Source organism: Labrus mixtus, chromosome 13 (assembly GCF_963584025.1).
Source record: "Labrus mixtus chromosome 13, fLabMix1.1, whole genome shotgun sequence".
NCBI lineage: Eukaryota > Metazoa > Chordata > Actinopteri > Labriformes > Labridae > Labrus > Labrus mixtus.
This window is the reverse complement of record NC_083624.1, coordinates 15,887,502-15,905,829: the sequence shown is the minus strand read 5'-3', so window position 1 is coordinate 15,905,829 and position 18,328 is coordinate 15,887,502. Positions and strand designations below refer to the sequence as shown.

Here is an 18,328-nt window from a genome sequence, read left to right as displayed (position 1 = left end):
TCTGGTTTCCAAGAGTAATACATTTGTAGTCCGGGCTGTAATGACCAATCACGTCTCAGCAGGCTTTGGTGTGTGCAGGAAAACCAGTCTGTGTGGACAGCAAAAAAACAGGCGAAACATTGTCAGTGCTCAAGACATACCAGCTCCTATAAAGGAGCATTCTGATGATGATTTATGTATCTCTATAAACAGATATCTGCATAAAAGTGCAGCTCACAATCAATTACAGATCAAACATTTTGACTTAAGCAACAAATCTGCTTGAATTGAGATTTTCCTAGCCATTCATTTTCCAGTAGCTGCATTCAATGGACATACAGAGAAAACAGAGAAGGTCATTAGTTATGGATAGTTGGTGCTGTATAACGAATATTCTACCGATGATACGAGACTCAACAGAAAAACAGGCGTTACTCGGGGATGTTATAGACCACAAAATGAAGGCGTTTACTTTGCAGACCTTAACGCTGCACGGAAAAAGGAAGTCTTGCCTGAAAGTGGTTCAACGCTAATACCATCTTTCACTCATCTTTCTCCTCCAAACATCCAGCTGTAATACGTCGCCTCGTCTTCTCTTGTTCCTACCTGAAAAATATTTTCCATTACGCTAAAGACAGACGCTGTCCAAACATCACGTGCTTTGACCTTCTGTCAGACGCAGTGTTTACTGAGCCGTGTCTATAGGCTGTGTTCTCTTGTTTGCTCTGTCGCTTACACCGTTATGCCTCCAATTTAAGAAAATGGAAATGTTTTCTTATGACCAATCCTCCATTCACAAACCCATTAGGATTATATTATGTGTACGCGTTGCCGTAGCAACTCCAAATGAATGGGCAATAGCTGAACAATGTTGGAACGTTTAATTTTAACTCGAAAGCGGAACGACCTGATAGTGCAGTGCTGAGAGATTTTTTAACTGGGCTCCTGAAAGATCCGTCTTTCAAAGAGTCATTTAGTCGAGACAAATGGAATACCACAGAAAGGTGGTCACATTTTCCACACTCACTCATTTTCCTCAGTCATGGGTGTAATTTAAAGGAGAGGAGTGAAAAGGAGGCCTTTATTTGGGAGGATTGTGATATCCAGCAGTGAACAAGAGACTAATGAGGCTGTAGGATTAAGAGCATCAAAAAAGGACCAAATCATTTCTTCTAAAAGAGGAAGAGAAGAACAAGAGATTCTTTCTCTCACGTTTATTTTAACAATTATTTACAGTTTGGGTTTTTCTGTGCATTTTGGCCTTTCGTACACACTATGTTTTAGGTCACTGAAAGCGCACCTTTTGGAAAGATTTTCCAAAACTCTGTTTAAAGTCTTTATGTGTAGACGGGGAAAACAGAGTTTTGGGCTTGTAACGTCACGCTGTGTGCTGCTTTCTTATCTGTTCGTTAGTCTGCTAGCCCTGCAGTCACAGTTTGGTAACCTGCTGTTTGAGATTTTTTTCTCCACCTTTTGTTCAGCTCATGCAGCATCTAACAATAAATAGTCGACCCCCTCATCTCTTGACCCAGCTGAACTTTGATAGTAATAAAACCCATCACATGAAATGAACTGTAGAGCTTTAAATAACTGTAACATTCTGCCATGCGGCTTTGTGACATTGAGGCCTCTCAGTTTGAGTGTCTCTGGGGGGGTTGTCTGTAGTCTCTGGGTAGCATGGGAACAGCTCTCCTCAGCCTGGGAAAGGAAGCAGGCTGTCCATTCCTGTTGCACAATCAAATTAGCTTGGAGTTGCACCGATAACAAAACTGGACCAGATCACACAGAGGACTTTTTTGTGACCAGTCGTGCATCTGTTGGTCGGCTGGTTTATGATTTGGAGCATCTACAGCACAGGTTCAGATCTGATCTGGTCTTTCTCCAGGGATATACACGGAAACACTTTGTCGAACAGCAGAGTGAAAGCTGGGGTACGTGCTTAAGGACATTTTCTCTTTGCTTATCAGTTTGGTTGCAGAGGGTTAAAAATCTCTTTATATATCATATGTTTGTTGAAGTTCAACTTTTTTTATATTAGCTAAAATATATTTTAAAAAAGATACCATCTGTTAATGCAATGGTACATGCATTTTTGATATATAGATATGTGGCCCATTTTTAGATTTCATAGAATTTACAGTACACTGTACAGTATTTCTTTCTTAGCCGCAGACTGTACTGTATTTCTGTCTTAATCCACAGACATGACATTTGTGCATATTTCCATAAAGAGTCCTCCTCTGGCTTCCCCCCGGTAACATCTGTTTTCAGAGTCTCCCACGAGATAAAGTCATTAATTTGAGGGAATGTCCAGGACACAGATGGTCATCACTTCTGTTTTGCACAGAGCTAAATATCTTTCTCTTTTCAAAAATGTTCAACATGTTCAAAATCCTGCATGGTAGAAGTAAAGTTTGGTAAATGTTGATGATAGATTTGAATAATCGGTGCAAGTAACAAAGTTGATTTAATTATGTCTCCATCATTGAAGACAATGTTTGCGTTTGAGGTCCTGTAATGCCTCTGTGATTAAGTTAGGCATGTAATCAAATACAAATGGATTTTTAAAGAGATGAGAGTGGTTGTGTGTATATGGACAAGACAAGACATTACAGGATGAGATGACAAACATTTAGAAAATTAGGTTTTATTGTTTTGTTTCAGAAGATGCTGAGCACTTACACTGACTCCAACATTTTCACCATACTCATTCATCTGATATAAGACATCATGTGAATGTCAATCAGCTCGTGTAGGTGGTTGTTGTTCCTCAATGACTGATACACTAAAACATCCCAACCGGACTCAGTTTCATATGGTATGATCATAAAGTCTTTTGTGATGTTGTTGTTTGACAGCAGATGGTTTCGACTGCATCCTTGCCGGCCCTTATCTTCATCTGGACAGGTAAGAGGGCTCAGAGCTTGAAGGTCAGTCATTGCATATCATCAATGTGTAGTCAAATGTTTCATTTGAAGTCTTAATGGTCATTCAAATATTGTAAGGTCAAGAGTAAAGTCAGTGTGCTGTAATATAAATATCAATATGAAATAAAAGACAGTAGAGCTAAAAGTATATTTGTAATTTTTTTACACTGGAAACAAGGGGTGTTGAAATGAATTGTTTCTATGATGCATTGCGTTGCAGACCGAATGATTCTGCATCGATGCAATTACAGACCCAATCGATTATTGGGTATGGACGTTGCTTGTAGATTTTCTGGCTGTGGCTGGACCTATAGAATGTATTTATTTTGGTGTACAATTTAACCTTGACATTGATTTCTGTCTTTATTCCTGCATCTGTGTGTTTTACCTCCAGTGTTGATTGCCCTCATTGTCTTCACCTGTGTCATTAGTCTCACCTGTGTCTAATTACCACCGTGTTTGTTAAGTTGTCTGTGTTTCTTCCCTTCTGTGTCAGATCATTCTTCGTCGTATGTCAGCGTCAGTCTTCCTAGTGATTCCTCGTGGTTACCTGTGTTCTTTATCCTTTGTGTTTTTTTTTAGTTGGACATTTTGGATTTTATTTTAAGTAAGTTTTTGTTTGCCTTGTTTAACAATAAAATAGTTTTCTTTATTCTGCACTTGCATCCATCTCCTTTGTTTTTTTTCCCCAAGTCGATCGTGACAGAATGATCTGACACAGAAGGGAAGAAACGCAGAGACTAAATAGTCATGGGGTAATCAGACACAGGTGAGACTAATGACACAGGTGAAGACAATGAGGACAATCACACTGGAGGGAAACACACAGAGGAAGGAATAAAGACAAGACAAGAAACACTGGAGACAAGAACTACAATCTAAAACAATAAAGACACAGAGAATTTAACCATACTCACTAGAAAGGAGGGATAGAGACTAGGATAACAAAATAAAACAGGAAACACTAAAGACTAAACTAGGAAACATTAAAAGAAACTCAAGCAACACTGGGGAAGAATAAGAAAAACTAAAACAAGAAGATCTAAACTTTGAAATACAAAACTTAAACAGACCAAATCATGACACGTTCACTCAAATTGTGAGACCTCTGAATGTGCACAGCCCTACTGGAAACTTACACCTAATACAAATAGGAACAGCTCCGTCCACACTACAAATGTTAAATGCATTTTCTTCTTTCCATTGTGTACACCAGAAAAAGTGAGCTCTTCAGAAAGTACAAAATCTGGAAAGTTCTGCATGTGTCTTTTAACATAAACAGAAAACCAAGCTGAGGAAACAAGAGGCAGGAGGGAATAACGTTTTTCTTTAAAAGGCCATTCTTCATCGTCTTTCTTATAGATAGATAGATACTTAATTGATCCCGAGGGAAATTCCATGTGGTGCTCCGATGCTGATGACCACAGTGTCAGATGTGCAGTCCTTCAGTCTGACGTACTGTGGTCTCTCTGTGAGGTAGTCCGTGATCCATCTCACCAGGTGCGAGTCCACCCTCATCTCGGTCAGCTTGTCTCTCAGTAGGAGGGGGTGGATGGTATTAAAGGCGCTTGAGAAATCAAAGAACATGATTCTCATCACGCTGCTCCTTTTGTCCAGATGAGAGTAAGCCCTGTGTGGTAGATAGAGGATGGCATCGTCCACGCCTACCTTCGCCTGGTAAGCAAACTGCAGTGGATCCTGGGCACGGTGGACCTGGGGTCTGAGGAGATGGAGCAGCAGCCGCTCAAAGGTCTTCATGACGTGGGATGTCAGTGCAATTGGTCTGAAGTCACCTGGCTCACTGGGTTTTTCTTTCATGGGGACCGGGGTGAGGCACGAAGTCTTCCAGAGCACAGGGACCTTCCCATGCCACAAGCTCATGTTCAAGACATGCTGAAGTGGCTCCCCCAGTTCGGCAGAACAAGCCTTAAGCATCCTTGGACACACCCTGTCCGGGCCTGCTGCCTTCCTGGGACGGAGTCTTTCAGCTCTCTGCTCACCTACTCCTTGGTAATGGTGGAAGGGAGGGGGGTTGAATTGTCCGTGGAGAGGGAGGGGGTTTAAGGGGTTGAACAGTCCCCAGGTATGGAGGGAGGGGGAGGTGTTGTTTTTGTCCTGGTGGCAGTATGGGTGGTGTTGTCAGGGGAGGTGGGGGTGTGAAGAGAGGTGCTGGGGGGGGGGGGGGCAGACACTAGATGCAGTGGTTGGGTTGTCAAACTGGTTATGTTGATTACTGACTCCTATCCCTTTCACCAGCTGTGTCTTCAGTCTCATGGGCACATCATGTAGTTCCACATACTTGTAATGGTTTTTACTCCCTTAGGCCCCGTTTCCACCTAACGTCGTTTTTCAGTTGTTTTCAACGAGTAGAGAGCGTTCGCAGCAGAAAGCGGCCACCTGGAGGAAAAATGCAGCGCCTAGTGTCTTTTTTTTCAAGCACTCTGCCGTTTTTGCGGCTGCTCCGAGCGCTCAAGTAGAAAACCTTTCAACTTTTAATAAAGGCGCTGTTGACGTCACTGGCACTCTTTTCCAAATTAAGGATAGTCCTTGTATTTTTGCCGCCTACGGGTCCTCTTTGCTCCGTGTCCTGATTGGGTAAAAAACGATCTCAAATACTGTATAAAACATGCAGTAAAAAGTAACGGAGCAGTGTCGGTCATGCAGCGGCCGTTGTTAACCAGACTGTTGTCATAGAGACAGGACGGACGTGCAGCGCTTTTCTGCTCAGTGTACAAAAGCTTCATGCAAACACACCCGAGCACACAGCCTGTGCTTTTTTACGCTAGGTGGACACTGAGCTGCAGCTGTCACCTTAAACTCTAGCGTTGTATAAGTCTGGAAGGTTTTAAAACCAGGATCAGGGATCATTTGACCAGTGAATGCACATGTCTTTCTCGCTGAACGCAACTGATATTAACTGATATATCTGTTGTTGTGTGTTATTTATGTGGCATTTTTTTTGTGCCGCTATCTTGGTCAGGAGTCCCTGTAAAAAAAGATTGTTGTAGCTCAATGGTGATAGTCCTGGTCAAATATTATAAAGAAAATCTCGAAAAGGAAGGACATTTTATGGGTAGGATTTAAATTGAGTGACCACGAGCTCCGTCTTTTTGGTTATTTGTTGATTATCACATCAGACACCAGAGAGCTTCAGTTCAGTCTGTATGTCCGTGTTTAAGACAGTTGTTTCTCTTAATTTGGATAATAATCCAGACTGTTACTCTCACTGTCTCTCTTCTCCAGGAATAGCTGCTAAACTAGTTGTTCCACCATGTGACAAACACATGTTTGATAGTGATGTGGACCACTGTGTGTCGGACTTCAACAGGAGCATGGAGACAGGAGGCTTTCAGGACGGATGTCCCTGGCCTGCTGCAAAAGGGTAACCTGCTATCAGTTGTTAACATTCTTCTAGTTTAACTTTTATTGATGTTGATCATTTTGACTAAGAAATTCAATATGTTTGAACCAGAACCTAAAGTATTTGGATAAAGTTTGGTCATATGTATTTCATTAACAATTTGGGAAATCTAAGTATCACAATAGTTCTGGTTTTAGACGCTAACAGAATTTTGAAAACTCGGCACTGCTCTTCCATATTATGGTGTCTAAAGGACTCATAGATACAAACGTTTGGGAAGAGTTTGGGAATTACTCCAGCCTGCGACAAGCTTGTGGGCTGTAATGGCTGCCACAAATTAAAGGCAACCGGACACAAACTCTCTTCACCTGCCGTGCTGTGTGCTGATAAAGACATGAGCTTATCAGACCTATTTGGTGTTTTGAACCAGGCTGTAAAGATGGCCATTTCTGCAGTAAGAATTGGCTTTTTTGAGTAGGGTGTGAATGTGACTTCTGGGGCTTCTGCAGCCAGTTAAGTGGACACTCAATGAACTGCAGGTTTTTGCACTGTCTCTGCTGCAGTAAAATCCAAAACAACACATTAACAAAACAACATCAAATGGTACTCTGTGCTGACCAGCAACTCCTGTTGTCAAAATACAGTAATGCTGAATTACTGTTCTTGTCAATGGAGTCTGATGGCCTTGACGATAGCTGTGTTGCTAACAGCTAATGCTAAAAAAAAGTATCTCACTAAAACAAAAGGCTGTATATCTGTAGGGATTATTTCTGATATATTTTGAGACTCTTTCAATGACAATCCGAGCCTGTCCGTGATGCAGCTTTGATAACAGGTTAAGATTGAACAGAAATACATCACATCACTGTCTTGATGGATTAAGGGACCGACAGGTGTATTTTCAACCCTTTTTGTACTTATTATTCATGTTGATAAGGACATCTCCATTTCAATGATAAATTGTTTGTGATAAGCCAACAAATATTCCCAGAGCTTAATATTGTTGAGCGCAGTGACATAAATCACATGAATAAGGCTGGATAGAGTTGCACATTACGCACTCTTTTCAGGCTTTTCATTGAAGATATATGACCTATCGTCATGGGAAAGTCACTTACTTTCATGTTTCCTGGCTTCATTTAGTGCTAATTACTCAACTCATGATGAAAAAGGGCTTCACATTTGCTCCTGGGCTTAAATTTCCAGACAGGAGTTGTTTGTGGAGACTTTTGCTCTTGCTGTGCTATACCTACAGTAGACAGCAGTAGTTATTAATTATGGCTGTAATAATCCATATTTTACTGTTAATATGGTTTTGGGCTGACTTTCCTCACGGATCAAATGGTGTGTAAGGGTGGAGTGTCCATCATCGCGAGGAGCCCAGCATGTTGATTTGACTTCTGGCTGTCAGGCTCCGTTGACTCTTGGTGGATGTTTTCCGCACTAAAAACCTTGTAGTGACAACCACTCAGGTGATTTATGCTGCTTTGGAGAGGCTTTGGTCGCTTCTCCACTCAGACGACGTGACATGTCAAAACTTTACAGTGAAATTGAAGTCGCCTTCACAACATCGGTGGGTGATTTCTCCATTAATAAAAAAAGCTTGGAGGCGCCGAGGCTGGATGATTTTGGCTTATTTAGCATTTTATCCAAATGCTCATGCATTAAAAGTCTTAGCTTTGAAGGACCACACCAGTGGTCATATTTTTTCATTAACTTAATATCATGTTTATACATTAATAACCAATTTTCATATCATACTTTAGGTCACTGGTTTCAAACTTATTGATTCTATGACTCTCCATAGAGATTGTTTCATGCAAAATAGGCATTCACTGCACACAGCAAGCAACACTGCTTACCCATTACTGGAACTATAATGCATAAAGAACACATGCAGTTAAATATTGTATCGGGTTAGTTAATGTGTAGATGCTTAAAACCCATTGGAGATTAGTATTACAGAACAATGCACATTTCTGTATTTTTTGGGAGGGCTTTTTTTGGGCTTACCTTTATTGTAGAGACAGGACAGTGGATAGAGTCGGAAATCAGGGAGAGATAGATAGTAGGGAATGACATGTGGGAAAGGAGCCACAGGTCGGATTCGAACCTCGGCTGCCGGCTTGGAGGACTATAGCCTCCATACATGGGGCTCGCACGCTAACCATTACGCTACCTGCGCCCCACATTTCTTGTACTTTGTCCAATTAGATTTTGCAGTGCGATGCTGTTTGCTATAGGTCCTTTTGTGACGGGTTTGCATAACTTAATCATACAATTGTTTTGTATAAAAGTAACAAAGATTTGTCTCCATTTGTAAAAACTTTCCGTTTCTGCAGTATGATTACATTTTAAAAACTTAAAAGCGAGCCATTGACAATCAGTGTGCAGCCGCAGCCACTCCTTTGGACAGTGCATAACGTCTTTCTTTCTGTAATACCTTTCTCATAGGTTTGTTCAAGTTGCCTTTGCATATGCCTTCCAAAGAAAGTACATTTACATGTCATGAAAGTTGGGGCTACTTTGTTGAAATGTTGAAGGGCCACTATGGAACATTTCTGCCAACCCTGACAACCATGGCATGACAAAGCTTTATCATCTGTGTCGTATGTGCTGACCTTTTCTGAGTATTTTAGCATGTCTAGTCTCTAATAATGAACTAACTCTCTGTTTCATGGGGAGTAATGTATTGCAAGTCAAAACAATTCACCAAGCCTGTTCTGCTTTTTAACCCTTTTAGACCCAAAATCTTCAAACTTCCTTTGGACTGCAGGGAGTATGTTTTGTCATCTTAACTTCTGTCCTCTTTTTTTCTCTCTCTCTTCTTCTGCAGCATCTACAACAAACTGAAGCTGTGCGTGGATGAAGGGGCCAAAGCCTCCTGGTGCAGAGGTCAAGGATTTCTGTTAGACAAGGCCTTCTTGGAGGTTCATTACAAATACTTTTGGCAATGTGGACAGGTTCAAGACCCCCCGCTTTCCACTCTCATTATGTTAATAGCACCTGTCATCATTATCACGCTCCTCATGCCGATCCTCTGTGTTAAACTCACCACCTGGAGCACAGAGATGCCCAGCTCTCTGGCTTTTTTAAAGTTGTCACTCTGTGAGTGGGTCTTGCTAAGTTGTGTACCAAATAAACAAAGTGAGAAATAGATAGTTGCTGTCTGGATAAGATAACTGTTTGGCTAACCAAATAAGCTGCCAACATATCTTCTTGACTTTTATTTGAGATATGTCACTCGTGTTGAGAAGAAGAAGAGATACTTTATTAATCCCGTGAGGGGAAATTCAATTTTACACTCTGTTGTTGAACATGCTACACACACATGCATATGCCTATGTATATGCATTAATGGAGAGATTGGGGGGTTGGGGGGTCTGGTGCCTTGCTGAAGGGCACATCTGCAGTGCTTAAGAAGTGAACTGGCACCTCTCCAGCTACCAGACCAACTTCCAGACTTGGTCCAGTTCCCAACCCAAGTCCCTACAGACTGAGCTAGTGCCAGCCGCTAGAGGATTCAGGAAAGATTAATGGAAAGGCTTTTTACCCAGTGGGACATTATCAAGATGATGGTTATTAGTAATGTCACTTTAAACCAAACATATGAATATAAAAAAGATAATAATAAAAGTGTGATGTAGCAATTGTTGTTCTCCCTGTGGCCATCTTATCTTACATCGTATCTCTTTGATGATTATCATTTGCATCTGTTAGTAGTGTTTAAAAAAATTAATCAAATCTAATTCATTTCAACAGTCAAACTGATCACTCATCCAGAGTCTTTGCTGAGAAAAAATGTCAAAAAAGACAAAACGGCTGTTTCTGTAGTGAGCTGTTACTCACATTGTCAGCAACAATGGTTTTAGGTTTTGATAATAACTGTATAGAATATAATCAGCCATGTAGCAGTCTGTCATAGTAACAAACAAACCTTGAATTCTTATAAATCCTGAAACTTCTCAAGAACAGGCTACTTGATTTTCTAATAATAAATATGTTTTAAGTTTAAATGTTCAACATTAAATATTGAGTTGTATGACCCCAAGGGTGCACCACAGCACAGGTTTTTATTTCTTTCAAACAACCGTATTCAGTGGTGGAGTGGGGCCTGAAGAAGTGGGTATACTCTTATTTTTTACCCCAAATGTTTTTTGGTGTCCTGTTCAGCAGAGGATAAACAGCCTCTGTGACGACTGCTCTTGCATATTTAGTCAGTGTTTACCAGCCAATTAGAGACAGGGGAGTAGGGAGGGTCACCCTTGCCCAAGGGAAAACATTGCAGCATCCTCCTGAATATTATCAATCAATCAATGGTGTGAATCAGAGAGGATTTAGAAGAGGGTTTACCCTTTGGAGACTGAAAACTAAGCTGGTATACTCCGTTAACCTGCGTATACTCCTGCACTACACCACTGTCTGTATTGTACCGCCATTATTGACCCAAAAAAGAACAATTCTGTTTGTATTTGAAACACATAATAAATATTTATTTCAGACAAAAAAAATAATGTTTTACAGTTGGTTTAAACGTTTTTTTCTTTTTTTTACAACAGCAAGATGGAGCTGCTTCACAAGTGTCCACTTGACCTCATAGTCAGTCTGTGTCTCGAATGCAAACACACTGCATTTCATTTTGTTTTCAATCATCAGATTATTAAACACCAATGGATTATTGGGCAGACTTAACGGAGACCTGCTATGTATCACCCAAACAATACAAAGCTCCATTAAGCTATGTGTGCAGTTTGAAACTAATGACTACCTACATGAGCTGATAAAAGCACGGCCAAAACCGACTGGAAATCAACACCCAAATCTGCAAATATTGACTCTACTCTACCTGCATATTGAAAAGAGATCAAGTACACAAGAGGGCATTGAAAAGAGTTGAGCACCAAACCAAGGAGGAGTATACTGTTTTCTCAAGACTAATTGTACAATTGTGGACCTCGACTGAGTTTGTTGTAAAGTTGTTTTCTTCGCTCAAGAAATGAAACTTGAGAAATGACTTTAAAATAGCACAAAGTATCTTATAATAGTATAAATTGTGTCATTTCAAGGGAATCATGGCTTTCTTAGAGTGTCATATGGTTCAGGTGTTCCTGCAAATCATACCTGTCACTACTCAAATTACACCTTCTATGTTTAATGGTGTTATCACTAAATAAAAAAACGACTATGCTCTAAAGATTTGTTTCAATTTACAACAAAGGGAATCAACTAAATATGACAAAAAAAATCATGCTTAAAAATGATCAGTCATCATTTGATGTGCTGTTCCTTTTTAAAACTTGGTATCCCGTTAGTATCAAAAAGATACCATCCGCCTTAACTCTGTTAGTTTAAAGGAAGAATGTGCAACTTTTTGATCCAGTAGATGTCGCCATTGAGCACCAGCATGAAACCTAAACAGACCAAAAGTCTAAGACTGCTGTTTGGCGACATCTCCGCTACACTGAATCCTCCGCTCTCCTCCAGCGACACAACTCCAACCCCTTCTCCCCTCGCGTTTGCACTAAGGAGTTGTACTGAGCGCAAGCAGCGGACAAAAAAAAAATCTAAAAACGTGATCTAAAAACGTTTATGTGACATTCAAATAAGCAGTGAGTACAGTATGTTATTCTTCTTTTCTCTAGTCCAGGGGTCTCCAACCTTTCTTCATCTGAGAGCTACTTTGAAAAAATGAAAGTGGCCAAGAGCTACTTGCATCAAATCGCTTGCATTTATTTATTTACATAGCACACATCAGCTGAATTAAGCTACTGTTTGTACACGTGTGAAATTGCAATAAGCCAATGTTTATCACTTATCTTAAATTCACATCAAGGTCCAAGAAAACATTAGTACTTTACACTTGTTTTTATGGGCGAGTTACTTAAAACCTGCCCCCGAGCTTCCTGTTGTAGACCGTTGCTCTAGTCCCTCACCTAAACAGCATCTATTCGCAATGTCCATGTAAACACAGCTCTGACAACAACACAGACAGCGGGACTCGCACTTCTCACTCATTGTGGACAGTCATGACTCAGAGAGACATTTACAGAGCATACTGGATTATCAGCTATATTTCTGTGTAAAATGTCACACATTCTGCCTTTAAGAGAATATCAGCGTGAGCAGCCTTCTCCATAATGGATGATGTAGTTTCACATTATGTGATTTACTGTAGAGTTGTGTAATGGGTAAAGCTAACACTAAATGTCATGGGCGAGAACTCCAGGATCACCAGACAACTTCACTCAAACCAGTGACGTTCAATTAAAAGAGGTTAGAAAACAACAGAGCCCAGTGTTAGAATTGCCTGGGTGGTCCGCGCTGCTGCCCTGGTGGTATAAGGTGACGAACTGTGGGAAACTCAGAACATTGACACAGGGTAAAAAGAAAAAAAGAAAGAAGAAAAGAAGTATTTTTCTCTTCATCTTGCTTGTTTTACATCCAGGGCCGAGACAGGACAGAGTGGCAGCACCATAACTCTTATTATCTTAAATAATACCCACAATTCCACTTTTTCCCCTCATGTAAACACTAAGAGGATGTTTTGCTAAGGACACGTTCACTGGCTCTGTCTTGGGCTCTGGACTACGGAGCTCCACACAAACCCAGACACACCAGTACTTGTCATAACAGGAGCACGTGGATGTGTTGAACAGTTTAACAGACTTGTATTCTCCGAAAACAAAGGACGTTGACCCCTGTGAGTCTTTCTAACCACTGAGGGTCAGCCAGCCACGCTAATACATAGTTCCAATGGGTTCAGATGGCAGAGGACAACTACTTGACTGATCAAAGCCATGTCAGATGTCAATCTGATATTTTAGTACCAACAACATGTGCTTGCTCTGTTCTAGTCACAAAGGTTTTGACCCATCACAGTTGATTTCCATTTAATCTTGACTGTTTTTATAAGATTGTATTCGTAAGACTAGTATGTTACACTAACTGATAACAGGCATTAGGCTGGTTATGGTTTGAAGTTACAGAAGTGTAAATCAGGCTTTAAACATGTTTCATAGGCTACATGTTTTGAACCTCTTCTGTAAAACTGCCACTACACGGGGTAAACGAGATGGCCCTGCCCACTCAGGGATGCTGTTTGTGGAGGCATAATGGTGAAGTTTTATCGTAAGAGTAAACCAACAGGAACCGAAAAAAGACAATAATCCTGTCCACACACGCTTAGTCCTCACATAACAGCTTCGTCATGAAAACACAAAATGATTTCTTACGGCTGTCATGAGCATTTCAGTCAAAAATGATGTCCATGACGTGCTAAAATGTCCTCGCCATTCCTCTGCAATCACCATTTCATTTACAAAGTTGTCCATTCAGGCGCCTCTGCTCGTCAACATACAGTAGCGGGAGCACTCGTTTGGTTACGTCTGTTATCGCACTAGTCTCATGTAAACAAAAGTGACAGCGTCTGAATGAGGAGAAACCGGTGCATAGTGTGACATTACAAGCCCAAAACGCTGTTTCCCCGTCTACACACTAACACATTAAATGGAGTTTCTGAAGGAGTCTTCCAAAACGTGTCTTTCAGTGACCTAAAATGCCGTTTGTGTACTAAAGTCCAAAAACGCACAGAAAAACCTCCGCTTTTCAAAAATACCCGCTTACCTGTTGACTAGGCCTCAGGTTATTCTAAAATACTTCCAGGAACTAAGAATCAAATCACCGACACCTACAAGACCTTTGCTACTGTAATTATACCTTTAAGAACTTCTGTTAAATTTGATTATCTTACCAGAAATAAAACAAATATAAACATGAAAACATTATCTTCCTGACTATTATTTAATTCCTCGAAAGGGAAACAAGTCAATAATTCCAGACACTCATGTAAAGATACTCTGTGACTTATACTAAAATTAAATACAGATGCAAGACAATAAAATAGGTGAACAATTTTACAGTTTTTTTCCCTCGATTTCTTAAAGTTATTTGTTCGGATTAAGGGTTGGCTCAACATCATATTTCAAAATAAGTTTAGTTACAACTGTGGACAGACATCTAACACATAACCTGTGCTGTGTGCTCAAATCATGGCTAACAGTCAACTATCAATCAGTAGCTGTAGTCCTTAATGGAGCTCCATGAATTACACTCAGCATGGCTTAATGTGTCTACAAATACAGACACCTGAACATTTACATTCATTCATGTCATGAACACAGTGTGGTCATGTACATATAATAGAGAAAACACCAGTCTTTTTACGCCCTGCAACATAAACATGTGGCTGAAAATGTCCATTACCGGTGCAGCCTATTTTTTAAAAATGAAACTACTATACAGTGCTAATATAAATATATAAAGCACATTCAGTAACTCATTAACTGGGAGAGCTGCAGAGTGAATTACAGACTGCAGCAGGTGCATGCTTCACATCAAAGTAGAGCCTCAAACGTAGGCTTACAGAGAACAATGGAGGGAAAATAAAGGTTTTAATTTACAGTTTGAATTCCATGTGACTGCACTCGAGTAAACACATTATTCTCTTCACTTGACCTCCTTTTTTCCCCTCCCTTTGTCTAACACAAAAGCCCGGACTGTAAGCCACATATATTTTTACATTGCAAGTGTTGGATTGCCTTGAACGCTTTATGTACACAAAAGAGGCAACAAACTGAAAGGCTGGGAATCAATATGTACAGATCAAAGGTCAGTTTCCCCTGAGACAGAATTCTTGGATGGCTCGTAATGTAGGGCATGGTTACATGAGATGAGATATTGTAATCTTTGTGGTTCGAATACAAAAACGCTGCTACACCGCTGACCATTGAAAGAGCTTTTGTGTAATTAGACTTTTGTAACATCGTAATCTGTAATTTGCTTTTTAGCACTTCATTTATTTTTCTCTGATTGTATGTCTGCAGGTGTAATCATGGTTATCAGGTAGATACAAATATATATGACTATATAAGTTTTTATCTTTGTCATATTTTATAGCTATTTACAAAATCCTACTCAGCTGCCTCACTCTCCACCAAATGTTTCTTGCTTTACAGCAGATACAGTGCAGATGAGACACAGAGAAAAAAATAAATACTGTAAGCATAAAAGGTAGAATATTTACTGCATTCAATTTACATTTGTGCAGGAACATTCCTCCATTTTTAAATAGTTTCATCCTTCAAATCTAGCAGCTTTCCGAGGAACTACCGTCCTCTCCATTGCTCTTACAGTGATCTGAAAGTTCAGTGATCTTTTTGCACTTCCAGGTATTTCACGTCACCGTTCAATTCTGTTCAAGTGCACCCAATTCCTTTTTCTTTTTTTTTTTCATTTGACAAAACTTTATTAGCATCATGTTTGAGGAAGCGAACACAGAACGCCCCAGTGTTGTTTCATTCAAGCCTCCTCTCACTGTTTCCTGTCCTCAGGATTGAACTTTGCTTCATTCATAAACTGTATAAAAGAGGTGCACATAGACACCATGATTTCAACCATTTGTTTGCAAACCCCTCTTTTTATTCTTAAAGCCAATGTACCAGTATATTGGCCATAAACATACTTTTTTCTTAAAGGCAGGATTTGTTATTTCCGAAAACTAGCATGATTTTGAAAGTAACATTCCCTCAGTGCTTCATCTACACCCAGCCCCTCCTCTCAAAAGCCACGCCCCCTCACTTACATGCACGAGCGCTGTTGGTCCAGAAGCGGACCTCAGCTCATCACTTGCATTATGTAGAAACTACGTCGTCATGACTCATTCAGCGGTAAGTAAACTCTAAACTTTATCATAATATATGTTAAAAAAAACTGACTGTTTTACTACTCAGGACCTAAAGACAATTTCAACCAAGATCTTAAAAAGTCTATCTGGAAAAAATGACCAACCCTGCCTTTAACCATAAAGAATAATATTTGAACAAGAGATTGAAAACACTTTGTTAGGACTCCATCGTAGTTTACTGGTTGCTTTCAAAGTGGCTTGTCAATCAGATGTAGCCACGCCTTTAATCATATCCTGCTCTATAGTTGATTTTTTTTCCACCAAATCGGACTGTTATTTAAAAAATCTATGATCATGCTTTGTTAAGAATACTTAAAAATAGATCATGAACCGTGATTTATGAGACTTTGCACTGAGGTAATAAATGAAACCTGAAGAAGGATCCTTATCTTGTCTGCTTCAATACAGCCAGACTTCTTTTTTTTTTTGCAACCGGTGGAGTCTCCCCCTGGTGGCAGTTAGAAAGAATATAGGTTTAAGGCACTTCAGCAATGACTTCACTTCTGAAACCAAGAGGCTAAGTCCACTTTTTATATACAGTCTACAGGAGAAAGTCTGTCTGTGTATCTAATACATAGACCTGTTCAAACCTAGACTCAACATATTCATGAATAACTAGATTTGATAAACGTTTATCTCTATGTACACAAGCTCTCACAACTGGTGTTTCTGTGTAGCAGAAGTGGAGTTTCACTGAGTGTCACAGCTGAATGGTTATTAAAATTCTATACTGGGCTCAAAAATATAGGAGGTGAAAACTCAATCTCTGGGCATTCCCAAACAACTCTGAACACAGATGGTACATTATAATTCCAAAGCTCACAGTCGAACCGCACAATGCATCATTCATACATTCTGCCAACACTCAACTGTTCCCCGGCGTTTTCAGTGCTCGTGTGTGTTTGCCTGGTTTCTATGCTTTTCCACTCCGGTGTGTTCTTATATTATTCATGACATGTGTGAAAAATGCACCACGCCATGGAAACACTGCGGAGAGATGAAAGAACAGCTGAATAATGACATCTTCTGTTTTTCAATGTGTCAACCTACACAATGTTCTTTTTATTGTATACTTGTATAGCTATGGGTACTTGGGAGTCTAAACACCACTAAGAGTCCGGCATCGAGTCCAAAGGTCACAAAATAAATACGTACGACAAAGTAGAAAAATAAGGTTTAGACCATGTTAGCTATCTACTTACAGTATACATCCAAGGTCACAATAATAAGGTCAGAGTACTGGTATGTTGGGCATGAAACACCGAACAAAGTACAGTAACACCCCCGTGAAGAGGCTTGCACAGTCTCTGTGGAGATTTTGGCTTGGAGGGGAGACTACATTTAGGGAGGAGGCTTTGTGCCAGGGAGCTCTGTTGGCAGCGACAAAGGTGAACTTTTGCCCAGTCAAAGTGCTCATTACTTGAAGTCTGTACAGAAAGGAAAAGGACCGTTTAACTCCTTGTTTGCACATCATTGCAACCTACAGGCAACGGCAGTGTTATATAGGAAATCTGGCAGCTTCTCTGCATGGGCAGTGGAATTCTGGACATTGAGATTTAGGGTCAATAAGCCATAAAATGTACAACTTTTCAAGAAAATCTGCTTCAATGAGAGCAAATTGACCCTTATTTCCCACCTTCAGGCAAAAGGAAGGGCTAAATGATCCCCTCCATGTAGTCTTAAAGGTCCCCATCAACATTGCACTTATGCCCACAACCTGCAGAGTATTTAAAGGGATAGACAGGATAAAAAGATTTCTAAATATTCTCATAAGGTAAGCTTTTTTGCTATATTTGCATCGTCCACTTCAGGTTTCAGTTAGGTGCTCAGGGTTAGTCTTTTTATGGCCTCTGACACAATAACATCTTCAGGGAGTTTTGCACAACATCACAGAGATCTAACAGCAGGTGTGCTCTTTGTAAAACTGGACTATACAGGGGGTAGAAAGTGATTATCCAGATAGATATATCCAGAACATTTGAAGTATTTTATAAACACCATTTCAGTAGCTCCTCCATCTGTGTCACTGCTACCCAGAGACGCTGAGGGTTTCCAAAAAAAAAGGCTCGCTCTGATTGGTCAGGAGTGGAGGATGGAGGAGGAAGTCCTACTGGCAAGGTCCAATTTAAAATTTACACAAGCATGTGGATCTCGTTGTACTCATCCCGTCCATCTTCGTCAAAGTTGGGAGAGTCCTCGTCGCAATCAAGCTGTGGAAAGACAAATCATCATCATACATTTGTCTACCAGGAACACTGAAACTGAGTCGGGCTTGTAAAGCGGGATAGATTTCCAGGTATGAAATGGTTGTGTAAGGCA

General features: G+C 40.3%; 2 protein-coding genes across 7 annotated transcripts in view; one reads left to right on the top strand and one right to left on the bottom strand.

The window, feature by feature from the left end:
• The first annotated feature begins 1,700 nt into the window (after positions 1 to 1,700).
• LOC132987069 (uncharacterized) lies at positions 1,701 to 9,865 on the top strand. 2 transcript variants are annotated; one of them, XM_061053875.1, is made up of 4 exons: positions 1,701 to 1,910; positions 2,841 to 2,886; positions 6,150 to 6,288; positions 9,104 to 9,865. In XM_061053875.1, exons 1-4 carry the CDS (start codon positions 1,812 to 1,814, stop codon positions 9,423 to 9,425), a joined length of 606 nt encoding a protein of 201 aa, XP_060909858.1. In that variant the 5' UTR covers positions 1,701 to 1,811; the 3' UTR covers positions 9,426 to 9,865. The 2 variants fall into 2 exon arrangements, with proteins under 2 accessions (XP_060909858.1, XP_060909857.1); XM_061053874.1 differs by having other exon boundaries at positions 2,838 to 2,886.
• Positions 9,866 to 12,132: 2,267 nt separating this feature from the next.
• Positions 12,133 to 18,328, bottom strand: part of slc4a3 (solute carrier family 4 member 3) — a 63,358-nt gene continuing 57,162 nt past the window's right edge. For all 5 annotated transcript variants that reach the window (XM_061053868.1, XM_061053871.1, XM_061053870.1 and 2 more), the window contains one exon: positions 12,133 to 18,219. In XM_061053868.1, coding sequence (XP_060909851.1) covers positions 18,142 to 18,219 — 78 coding nt within the window. In that variant the 3' untranslated portion in view covers positions 12,133 to 18,141. The remainder of the gene's footprint in view (positions 18,220 to 18,328) is intronic.